General features: G+C 45.3%; 1 protein-coding gene across 1 annotated transcript in view; it reads left to right on the top strand.

The window, feature by feature from the left end:
• Window positions 1–10854: 10854 nt before the first annotated feature.
• LOC131269761 (paired box protein Pax-6-like) overlaps window positions 10855–13005 on the top strand; it is a 44795-nt gene continuing 42644 nt past the window's right edge. The window contains exon 1 of the mRNA XM_058272276.1: window positions 10855–10993. Within this exon, the coding sequence (XP_058128259.1) occupies window positions 10855–10993 (139 nt within the window). The remainder of the gene's footprint in view (window positions 10994–13005) is intronic.

Raw genomic sequence — 13005 nt, 5'->3', positions numbered from 1 at the left:
TTCCACGGAAAACGGTCCCTTCTGTCTTTTTGTTGGAAAAATCGATTGTTTACCTCCTTCCGTGTGGTGTCTACAAAATCACGAGCTCATAATTTCAATTGACTGCAATAGAGTGGTTCAACAACTCGGATTAATCGTATGATTATCCCACTCCGGGGAGAAAAAAAAAACAAAACCGCTCTTCTCCATTATCCCTTTCACGTTTTCCGCCATGTTTCCGATCCTCCAAGTGATTCCCGTACCCATCACCAAGATTAAAGCGGAAACAGGTTTTATGATCTTTCCCGCGCGCGATTATATTAAGAAGCGCGGTTGATATTTAATTTATATTTTAATGCATTTCCCATGCCACGGAGCATTAATTCGTCCGGTAACGGGCAGGACGGGGAGGGGAGAGGAAGTGAATGTAACAATTTAGCCACTGTTGCTCCCGTCTCGAGTGGATATGGATGCAGTTTTTATGACCCGTCCGAAACGATGGAGCTCCGACAAGTAGCAAACACTTTTATGATGTTCCATCTTCCATTTAGCAACTTGTTTTAGTTTTACAAGGAAATTTTGTTTTCGTAAAATATAAAATACTGTCTTTAGTTTCCTCATTTCATTTGGTTATAAAATTTACATTGTCAATAACATTTTCTTAAACATTGTTTCATGTTCACTGGTCCTTCTTTTAATGGATGGAGCAAAATTCCTTGGATCGATCAGGTTCGCAAATGTGATTAGATCTCTTAATGGTGAGAAAATCGATCCTCTACCCTCCCCAACCTCATCACCAGTAAGAAGTCAACCAAGGATTGTGTCTGCGCGGGCAAATGTTCGTTGCTGCATGTTTTCTTCCACCAGTTTGCAGCCCCATTTCCATTCCATTCTCGTCGAGTCTGTCGATTGGCGTCCTGCTCGGGGGATTGGTCCTTTTGGCCACCATTAGTCCGGCCGATGCCTCCGGGTTTTGCAAAATGTCGCCGTTCAGGCGCGCAAGAGGTGTGGAAAGCTGCGGTTTGGAAAACAAGAAGATTCCTCGGCGACAGCGAACCCCCCTTTGGCCGAAGATTAATTTTCTGGAGGAGTTTCCGAGTTGAGAAACGGGCTCGAGCAATCCGATCGGTGGGCAGTGGCAAAGCCTGCCTGCATTAGTCTGCTCGCCTTATGTGCTGCATGTTTGCACTTCATGTTGTTATTTCCATTTCCACTCGATCGACGCCGGCTGCTCGCCACCTTCGCCTCACTTCCCAGAAATGAAAACTCCTCGTCGAAACTCGCTCCTCTCGGACCGCGTGCCCGAAAGTTGCTGCAAACCGGTGAGTTGCTCGCCTTTTTCCCGCGACGGTGGAACCCGCAAATGGACTGACATGACATCGACATTCGGTGTGAAGCGATAAGGGTTAAAATTATTGATCGTTGCTGTTCAGCTTTTATTGCATGGACTTGCGTCGCTGCTCGATTTAAAATTACCTCCGCCCAATACACACACACACACACACATCGTAAGGGTCGAGGGTCTGGGAGCATGCAAAGTAAAGCATGGAAATCGAAAAAAAGCAATCGTTTGAAAGTAGACAGGATAAGCGAAGAATACTTCTGGTGTTTTCCTCTTTAAGTATAATTAATTACTCCGGAGCAATCTACAGCTTCTTCGGGCGCAAAAGGAAGCGTCGTGTTTGCTATCGAACCTGCATGATGTATTTCTTTTTTCGAATATTAGATTGATTTATGATGACAAAATCAATGAGAGCACAAATCAATGGAACAAAGGGAAGCGGCCATGAAACAAAGCAAATTAAAGGAAATACTTTGTGTAAGGAATTAGATGGAGAGTTAATTATGAAACGGAAATGAAAAAAATAGATGTAACAAAAACAACTCGGTCAAGAAAAGGAAGTGATATGCAAAGTGTAGTAAATAAATGGTTCAAAACGAAACGAAAATGTTGAAAAGAAAATAATTTAACAATTAGATAAATTCTTTTAACGGAGAAGAATATATCAATAGGCTCCGAAACATATTCAATAAGAGCTAATTGAATAAGTATCCAACTTTCCTCTCTCTCGCTACCACCTCGATATTCTGCAACAAAGTTAAAACAACTTCAACACCTCTTCGGAACGGTAGAAACACCAGGGCATCGAACACTTCATCGGGTTCGAGTCAAATCGAATTGAATGAACGAATAATGCAATCATCGTGCGTAGGTGCGTCCTTTGCCGGAGCCCAGCTTTTATGCAGAAGTTGCAGCGTGCGGATCTTTATGGGCGCGGTGACCATCGACTTAACGATTACTGTCGCACCGGAACGGGCCGGACGCCTGCATCGGAACGGTCGGGCATTACTATTAAAACCCATTTCCCAAGGGGGGGGGGGTTGCGAAAAATTTACACAATCAACCCGACGACAAATGGACGGCGTCGTTTCCCAGGCCGTGGCGGAATTTTACACCCAGTGCCGCCCGATGTCGCTTGGGTTAAATAAAGCCATTTAGTGCTCTATCGTATGTCAGCGGCAATTGCGACGAGGAGGAGGAGGAGAAGGAGAAAGAGGAGGTTGAAGAAGGATCGAGTCGGTGGGAACAAGATGGTGGCAGATCCGATCATTCCGCAGTACTTTACGGTCGCTTTTCGTGGCGCAATGCGTTCTCGCCGTTCTGGATAATAAAAATAAAAATTAATCAGCAATTCTCGCTTCTAGAAGATAATGGTACCGACGTCATGAACCTCAAGCATTTGCAGCATACAAAACCCCCCTAGGAGTCTTTGGAATGTTTAACAGTTCGTATAAGAAGATGGAGGAAATTTGAGGATTAAATTGTTAACCACAGTTAGAGAAGAGCGCAAAAAGGTTTTCGCATGTGGAATGTTTCAAAATTTAGAACTAGTAGTTCAATACGTAATTATTTATTCAAAATTTTAAGCTAAATTAGTAAACCACGCAATGAAAAAGTTCACTTAGACCAGGGATGTCAAACATGCGGCCCGCGGTCCCTTAGAAACCATACACCGAAAGTTTGGATCCTAGAGTATTGGCTTTCGTTTGAACAGCAACATTGTTTTTGGAATGGTTTCACGAACTACGAATTGCAAGAGAACTAAACGAATGTCAATTTAAGCAATAAGAAAGTGATATACAACTTTGATCCACATCACGCCGATACATAGAGGTTGACAAGAGCAAAGGTTTTACACAGATTTTTCGAGACAATCTAATAAATAGTGTTCATAGAAAACAAACGTTATGAACCACAAGAGCATTCTAAATAAAATAACAGATGTGGAGCAGTAAATCGTACTAAAGTAAAATAGTTGTAAATTCTTTACCAAAATACACAAGAGTGTAGTGTTGAACTGCAACGTAAATTGAAATAAACTGGATTTGAAATCGTTATAATTTGGAAAACGATCGGTCAAGAAACCTTCTCTTTTACTCGAAATTGTAATTTTTTTAAGAAGCAATATAATATAGAAAGATGTGAAAGTGTTAAACATGATTGACTGTTAAGATAAAACTACACTGATAAGAACATATTTTCATCAATCCAATCAATTATACCCTTTGGCCCGCGAACCTATTTCGGGTGAAAATGCGGCCCGCGAGGTCAAACGAGTTTGACATCACTGACTTTGACTGTCACCATTCCGCCAAGCAATTAGAGTAATAACAATATCCATTTTTGCAGCTTTCGAGCGGCTTCGGGGGATCTGGGATATATTTTATCGCTCACAATAGTCCCTTTCATCGGCGCTTCGGAAGAAAGGCTCGCCACACTTGGCGCACACACAGTCGGAAACCGAACGCGACCGGGCCACGATTAAGCCGTCCCTTGCCTCGGCTGAAGGTGTGGCTGATGATGACTTCAATCGATGAATTATGTAAATGAGACGCCGTTGGTAACGCGATACTACGTGCGCTGGGCGACTGCACAGTGAAGGACACGGAAAGCGCCGCTAGTACTACTTGACCTTACGCTTGTGTCGGTGTTTGCTGCAATGCAGAAGGTACGATGCCTTTTTTTATATCCTCCTTTGCCGTTCTCGGGCACTGCACTGTGCGTGTGCTTGTGTTTATATCGACTACGTTGGCCACTTGGTCGGGGGATACTTGCAGGGGATGTAATAAAATAATCATCACCATATGACCATCTTTTTTCCGGAGCCCATTTTCCCATTCACGATGCGTCAATTAATTATCAGTAATTGGCCATGTTCGATTGCGATACGTGGACACCGAGAAAGAGTGGCTAAGTGCGGTGCATAAATTTGAAGCAGGACGATTCTGCGGACAACTGGCTGCGGCTAGTTCGACGCCCTTGCCGAACCTGGGGGCACCCAGAGCACAATGGGGATGAGTTTTCACACCCCGGTGCCTAATGGTGGCACCGATAAATATTCCTCCATTTTGTCCCCCCCCCCCGAAACACCGATGCCTTTTGTTCGCTGGTGCGAAAAGTATGCGGACAGCTAACGAATGCTGCAAATGTGTGTTGTTGCCTTGTGCTGAGGTAATAATTAATTTTGCTACCATCTGACAGTTTAAATGGTTCGGCTATAGCTTTTTCCACGTTCCTGTTTTTTCCCTCCGGGTCGTTTCTTTTGTTCGGTTCCCGTAAACCACCGGAAGCATTCTAAGCCACAAAGAAAATGACCAGCTACGGGTGATTATACATACCCTGGGATGTTTCTTTTGGTGTGACATATTTTTCTACACTTCTTTTCCGTGCGGTAAAGTTACACATCAGTACATTAATAATTGAAGGAGAAGACTGGGGTAATGAAAGAGTAGCCAACGTTGAACCGAATGGTGGATGTCAAGCACGATTAGGACGATGAGTTCATCAAAGGGAGTTTCCTGCAAAAAGAAGCAACAGAGAAAGAACATAAAGGATTAAAGAAGGTATTTTCTCATTTGATAGGTGTAGGGATTGAGCCGAGCTAGATGAATATTTAGAAAAATAGTAATAATGAACGTATTGATCGAAATTATAAACGAATGAAATTCGAATGCCAGGCAAAGACAAATTAAAAGTGAAATCATTCGCTAGATAGTTGGCAACGAAAATTGGAAGAGCGAAGGCCTACTACGCGATGGATCAGCATATTGAAAAAGATGAACAAAGTAGACATTGAAAAACGAAAAGGATTGAACCCTCAGTCTTGTGATTGAATTTGAATTTGAGAGTGGATAGTGAAAATGGAACAAGTAGTTGAATTTGGAAGTTGAAATATATTGAAATAGAGAATTAATCCGAGAGATCACAATAGGAACAACAATTCATGTTCCAACTCAGGTTGAAAGTGCTAGTAATTTTGATAAAATCCCTCAACTTATTTACATACAAAGTCTCCAATGTTGCCTCGAAGGTCCGGATTCCTTCGTATCCGTTCTGCGCGTCTTTGCTGATTTAACGCCCGCGGAGATCACGCCAATTAAAACCTAGCCTCCGACCAAAGTCCCTTCCCTCGTGGTAATGAGAACCGTTGAAACCTATGATCATGATTAACAGCGACGGTGTCGATCCGGATGTGGCGCAAAGGTAACCCTTTCCGGATGACGTCGAGACCCTAACTTGAGCTACAACTTGGCAATAATGAGCAATAATTATTCGGGTAATGAATTTAATTGCCATTTGCTCTTTTTTAAACTTCCCTTTCCTGTAGAACCATCGCGTCGATGGCGACGATGGTGCACATGGGGACTGTTGAGAGATCGAATCGTTCGGAAAACCAATAATAAAACACCCATTAATGGTTAGTTGGTGCAGTTGTTTACACGTTCCGCTTCCCAGCGCAGGTTCAGACGAAGATTTGTAGTGAATAAAAGTGTCAATTGCACTCGACGCTGTTGGGAAGCTTTCAACATGAATGGACAATGTTAAATTACAATTTTAATTTATATAGATGCTGTAGATCTATATGGTACTTACGAGAAAGTAATGCATATGACCTAAACATATTGTCTATCATAAGTTTCTCCTGCGTATCTCACCCTTCAAAAAACAAAACGAAAAACATTTATTTTACACCCGTTTTTGAAAAACACACTGTAACGAATTAACTGAAACTGAACCTAACAATAAATGAAACTCCAATTTGTGGCGGCACTAAACATTAACAAATTACCCAAATGACCGTTGGGCTGCAGCTTTCGGTAGTGCGCTTCGCATTCCCTGCGGCGAAGAATGAAGTGTACAGTTCCAGAGGTTGAACTGACAAAAGTTTCCAAAGAGTAAATCAATCTCTTCCCTTCACTTCCCTGGAAACACCCCCGCCGAGAGGCTATTAGCGGTTCCCCCGGTGAAGGTGAAGTCCCGCTCCTGGAAGACATTTTTCTTCCGTCTCGCATTTGATGAAGCGGTCGGATTTGTGTGTTTGCTTAGCCGCGACCGACAAGGATCTAATGTATCTCTCTCTTTCCCGTCGGTATGGTTCGCGGTTGTTAGCACCTCTTTTTTCGTCCGGTTTCTTGGCCTAAAGAGCGTCATTTTTGTCAGCATTTATCGGTAACACCTTCCGTATCAGTCATTTGTTTGTTTTCCATCCATTCTAGTCGGACAGTCGGGCCTTTTTTTTCACCCTTTGCAACGGGTTTTATTGTTACATTTTTCATCACACAAGCGTTTAGGAAAACGCCGCAGCCGCTCACCGAAGAGGATGGACGCTTCCAAAGAAGTTAAAATCACACCTAACCACCAGACAGAGCACCATTTCTATTTCTCCATAAGGATAATCATGGTACGTTTGCTACTTGCTCGGGGAGCAGCTCTGCTTTCAGGGTAGAAGGATTAGAGGAAGCGAGAGAGAGTATAATTAACTTCCCCCCACAAAAGGTCCACACCTCGTCGTGCCGGAATGACTACACACACACACACACACACACATGAGTGTACGTTTCTGTGGTGTTTTTCTTCTTTGTCTCGTGTAGGTGGACTTTAATCTTGGGGGAAGGACGGAGATGGGGTGGTGAAGATGCTCTACAAGACATTTATATCGGTCCGACTATCGGATTGACCACAACGACCACGGTTCACTCGCGGCAGCTTTTCTTAAAGTGATCCATTAGGTGTGATGATGAGTAGGATTATTTAAAAGTCACTTTTTGGAACTGGTTTTAGAAATTTAATATGTGTTGTATTTAAAAAATATAGATTGAGTTGTTTAATCAAAAGTGTGATATATTTATAGTCATTTAATCATTGTCAATAAATAAGTTTTTGGAAAATGGTACCAATTCATAATCACATGAAACATTCGTACTCATGAATCATATAACACCGGTTTGAAGTAATTTCAATGACGACGACTGGAAAAACAAATTGTAGGTAACTGTTGAGTTCACCCTCAGATCCGGAGTGCCGCAGGAAGCGGGCTGCCGTCCGAAACCCATTCCATGGCGGTGTGATTTTCTGCTCAAAGATGATAGTGTTGATAGGAAGCAACTGCGCAACCGAACTCATTCCGAGCCATTCCCGCCAGTTCGACCGGGCGTTATCCGTTTTCGCTGCAAAAGTGGCATCCCCATATCTTGCCATAGGGTCGGGGAAAGGGAATGGGGGTCAGTCACGGTCGAGGTCGGCTACTCCCTCGGCTGCCGTGAGGATGAATGGGGGAAGAGCAGGGCAGCAATAAGACGACGAACGCATGCCCTGTGACGTCCCGCATGTTGGTTGGCGGATTGAAAGACGCAACGGGGGAGGGCGAAGGAAACCAAGCGGAAACGAGCTCGAAGAGAGCGCACAAAACGAACGAAAAACAGATTCCGCACAGCCACGAATGGTGTTCGGGATCCGGAGAATGGGGCATAATAATTCATAATATAAGTGTAAGTAGCAATAAATGAGCAAGCGTTATATATTAATCGATGGTTGGCAGCTTCCAGCTCGTGGAGGAGGCCCTTGTGGGTGTGTGCGCACGTACGTATGGCTGTGTGAATGTGTTTTAAAAGCCATTATTGAAAGACACGACAAAGCTGCCCCGCGGAATGGAAGCAATATTGGTAACTCGAGCAACATGTGAAGAATGGAATAGAGTTCGTATGGAAAGAGGTTGAGATTGTTGACTGACTTGATGGGGGAGGGAGGTGTGAGGGATGGCGCATGATGAGTGCTAAGTAAGCAGCAGTGATGGCGGACGGTAGCCATTCGGTTTAAAAAAACTAAACTAAATAAACCTAGAATTTGTTCGTTCTACAACTTGGAAAAATTTTACTTTGATCTTATCATTCAACCCTAAAGAAGACCTAGAAAAGAAGAGAGTTTAATGTTACTTTTATTCTTTTCTGTTTTGATACTCGATGGTTGTTTTTGAAATTGCACTTTTCACCCCGAACTCGGATTGATTCTTCGCTACGATAAAACAAAGGTAGCAATTTTCCGACGGTTAAAACATTTCCATTCTTCTTAATCTCGATTGCCTTCGCCCGACGGCAAACTCGAACCCGATACGGGGACACGATCATCCCCTTTTCGCGCCGGTGAACAACGACCCTATTTCTCCCTTTTTGACTCCGCTGGAGTATGTATCACGTGCCCTCGGGGCCCTTGGCACAACCACTACTACAGAGCCCTTCGCGATGGGCAGCTTAAAGAGCACGTAAAGTTAGCCTGGTGTGACCAACAATTTGCCCCGAAACCCGCGGGAACCCCGTGTGTGTTTGGTCGATCGCTGCCATCTTGCTCACACTCACCCGACGCTGGCCGCGGTCCAATCGAAAGCATTTCTTTCTCACGCCCTCACGCCTCCTTTTGCCCGGTCCAAATGCGGTGCACTCAACCGAATGTCGGATGGGAAAATGAGTTCGAAACCCGTCAAACTTTTGCCGGGTCAAAATGTTGGACCAGTGTTGTGGGAGAAAATTTGTCAAACTGTTCGTCAAACCGTGAATCGAAGCATTACGTGCGGTAGTGCCTTGTGTAGTTGTGTGCGTGTGCGAGCAGAAATTCGAGTGCATCGAATGCAAGCTGCAATGCATCGACCTGCAAGAAGGCGGAGCGAGTTCAAGTTGAGTTCCGATGAAAAAGCACCGTCCACTTCTCTCGCTCAACCTCACTGGCTCACCGAGCGTCTCGCTCCTTCTCACTTGTCACATCCCACGTCCCGTAAGCTTGCGAGCAGAAGCTCTCGCGTCGTCGCGTGCTCACGGGTGCTTGATTTTGTTCAAACCTTTGGTGCTGCTCGTTTCCTGCTTAGCTTCAGTCTCGTTCCGATACCAGCGCCGTCCGCATCCTACGCTTTTCTCGCTCGCTGCTGCTGCTGGTCCGGTCCGGTCGTTCATCTGTTGTGCGTACGCGATCACCCGTTTTTTTCTCCCCGTGCGTGTGCTTGCGAGGTTCTGGTGTTCTTTTGTGGATGGTTGGTTTTCATTTGTTTCTCAAATTTGGTTGATTGTGAAGGTTTTTTTTTATTGTTGGGGGCTCGTCAAACCATTGTTTCTATCGAAATGAACCAATTTCAGTGACTTGATGCAAAGTTTAATCTTGTGTGTGGTATATCAGAGGTAATGGGAAAAAATTAAAAAGAACGTATTAATTTATGAAAGACAAACAACAACATTGAAACAAACTTGGCAAGTGTAAAAACGAAAAGAAAAACGACTTAAAAAGTGCGTTTGAAGTAAAAAGAACAACTACACAAAGTTGCGAACAAGAAAAACAAGCCACAACTATTTAGCCTACCGTAAAACATTCCTGTTCAGTGTAACTACCACCCAAGGTGACGTTTGCGAGTGCCTTAACTTACGCCGTCGGACGTGTGGAGTAACGATAAACAGAATCGTTAACCTACATCGTGCGCTGATAGCGAAACCTATCACCATCAGTAGGCAAACGGATTTCCAACCGCCGTGGGCCATGGATTCCAGGACCGCCATTTGATAGTGTTCCCTTGGGACAGTTTTATGCCACCTGCCATGACAGCTAGTTCGATGGAGATTTTTCTTTTCGAGGGAAAAAGGCTGTCGGACATTTGAGTGAAGGTGTGAAGGAGGGGGTGGCACATGCCTAAAACCAGAGCTGTTCCGGCAATGGCATGCTGTATCAAATCCAATCAGTCCGCAAACCGACCGGGCCTCCCTCACCCTCCTTCATTGGCCTTCCATCAAATAGTAACGCGAAAATCTAATTAACTAATTAATTATAGCTTCGCGTATCAAAACGCATACAACGCACCTTGTTCGTTGGCGATCCAAAGACACCTTCACGATCGGTCCCGTGGGAGTGGGTGCTCGCGGGAAACGAAAGGTGCCCCTTTGACCAATTAAGTCTACCGGGGCATGCCAACATTCCGGAATAGCCCGTTTGCAAGTGTCAGCAACTCTTCGCTGGGCTGGGCAGGGATCCTTAAGGGTGGGATGGAAAAGTAGTTCATCCGATCGGCAAAGAGATCGCCTTTTTTTCCCCCATTTGCGATGAGTTGCTTCATTTCCGTGCTGCTCTATTTTACCAATGCGGGTTTGTATATTATACTTTTCTGTTGCTTTTGGTGCAGGTGTTTGACGTTGCGTCTGCAGAGAGGAACCCATCTCATAATGGTGCCGGAACAGACTTGCCCACGTGTCAGATGACGAACTTTTATGGAATGAAATTTCCCGTGCACAAGTGTGTGTGTGTGTGTTGTGTCGTTGAAGTGTTGTGTTGAGTGCAGTGTTTCCAAGAAGTGAAAGATAACGAAAAAACCACCCGCACCAGGGAAGCGCAATTGAGTATGAAGCACCGTGTGTTGAACAGATAGGAAAACACAGTGCAGTGCCAGAGCGTTTGCCACTGGGAAAACTCGCCGGAAAAGTCGCTGTAGAACGCAGGTAGAAACAATTGCAACTAGTTGCACTCGTCGGCGGTGCCAATACAGAGTGCCTCTCGACGCAGGTATAATGTTGATTGGATCGGCGATCGGTAGTGAGTTTGCCCAATTACCGAGTGCCCCGTGGAGCATGGAACCTCCCAGGGCTCCACTGCCCGGACAAGGATCGCTTCCACACCCGCCACCCTCGCTGCAGCTCTCACCGACCGGTAAGTCCGCAGACAAATGCTCTAAGAAAAGCCGTCGGGAAAAGTAAAAATGGTTCCTAAATGCAATTTAAAGGTTAAATTGTGCTCAAATTGGTCCCCACATAACAAACACATTGGAAGCAAATTGATATCGCTTAGACCTTGTGGCATGCAAGTGCACACCAACCAATCGTCCCAGGGAGTGTACATGAACAAACATAACAAAACACACCCCACCCCCCAGGGAAGCATGTCGGAGGGGCTCGTGGTCTGCTCATGTTCAATTCACCTGGTATCGGCAAAGGGGAACATGCAACAGAAATACTTGGGCCCGTTCGTGGCCGGACTGTCGATGGCCTCTGGGGGGAGCCCGCAGCTATGTACTGCACACACGTCCACAGGAAATGCATCGAAAGCGCAGAAAAATTAGCCACCGTACGCAGGAAACATGCAAGAGGAATGAGCCCCTACAAGCGACGCGGAGGGAAAGTTTAGAGTTCTTCGCTTCAGGTGGAAACGAGGGGAGGGTGTAGAAAAAAGGGGGGGGGAAGGTACCTTAAAAATTGATGCTCAATTGCATTGGATTGCACGAACGTTTACCATTCTTTCTGTGCACTTTCTCGAGATAGGAAAGTATGTTTACGTTGTAGGTTGGGCTCTGAATAGTTTTATTTAAACGTTTTCATTTACTTCTTTTGTAAGAACTTTGATAGTTAAATACTTACCACTTCGCTTCCAACTGTGAAATGAACTTCCCTCCTTCAATTACCATAAGCATTCCATGTCAAACAACAGGGGAACAAAACCTGTAAAATCAGATTGTTCCGTGTCGGGCAACGCCATACGTCAAATGCAATTCGTCTCAAGCAAACTAGTTGAAGAAATGGGGAGCGGGGGAAAAAAACAACCCTGCAGCTTCACAGCTCTGCTCGTGGTGGAAATCAATCATTTACCCTCCGAGTGACCACTTTTCGAGCGCAAACACGAACGCACATCTTGCAAAAGGAGGAAAGAGGAGATGAACACAGAAAAAGAAGTCAGCAAACGGCTCGAGAGAAGATCGATTAAAATTCAGCACGAAATTGATTTCCGGCACCGACCGGCTGGCTTCTTGGACTGCCGGGGCGACCACCGGAGCTGTTGACAGCCGCCCAGCGGGAGGGAGTCACCCTTTTCGAAAAACGGTGCATTTTCACATGCACTCGATGTGTCGATCAGATCCGACCAGGGTCTTCCAGATGCTCCGCGTGGTCGTCGACATTTCGGGAGCTCGTCGGTGGCATCGAAAAAGTCAATCGATTGTGTCAACCCCGGGCAACAACTTGTTAAACTGGCCGTTGGGCAGGTTGCAAAAACCAACTGAAAGTACAACTGACCGGGAGTCTAGCGAAGTTGACGAATTATGCGCCTTTGCGCGACAAGTGCGTAACTCATGCACGTCATGTTGCACCGTTGCAATTGGGAAAATAAAACCAAGCCGGCCGAAAACGGTGGACAGAAACATTCGAACATTTCTCTCTCTCTCTCCCCTTCTGTGTCCCTCTTTTTTTTTAGCCGTCACTCAGACACGCGATGTCCGTTGCGCCGTGTTTCCCAATGTGTGAACGACAAATTGATCATAAATATTGCACCGAGGCAGCGGAGCGAGCGGATGCGTGGTTGCTTACGATGCGCGTACGCTTTTCACGCAGGTTTTCCACTTTCTTTCGCGCGCATCGTGATCGTCGTCTGCCGTTTTTGTCCCCCCTCCCCACCCAATCATTCGCACATGTTCAAGAAGCTGCCCCGGGTTGTGGAATTGAATTTTGGGAAAGCGCTTTCGGTCCATGTCTACCCCATTTTCGCGCCACCCCTTCGTCCATCTTCCCGACATGGCAGGGTTGGTATTAATTCGATGTGAAATTGCGCTGGCGCATAATGTCTCCCTATCCCAGTGTGTTTTGTGCGCTTTCCAGTACGATTTCTCCGTGACATTCTTCTGCCCAAAGCCGAGTTCCAAAGCGGTCGGGAAATTTTAATGAATTAATATTAAT

The sequence above is a fragment of the Anopheles coustani genome, chromosome 3 (genome assembly GCF_943734705.1).
Source record: "Anopheles coustani chromosome 3, idAnoCousDA_361_x.2, whole genome shotgun sequence".
Lineage (NCBI taxonomy): Eukaryota > Metazoa > Arthropoda > Insecta > Diptera > Culicidae > Anopheles > Anopheles coustani.
Note: the sequence above shows the minus strand (reverse complement) of the source record. Positions and strands in the feature narration are given on the sequence as shown.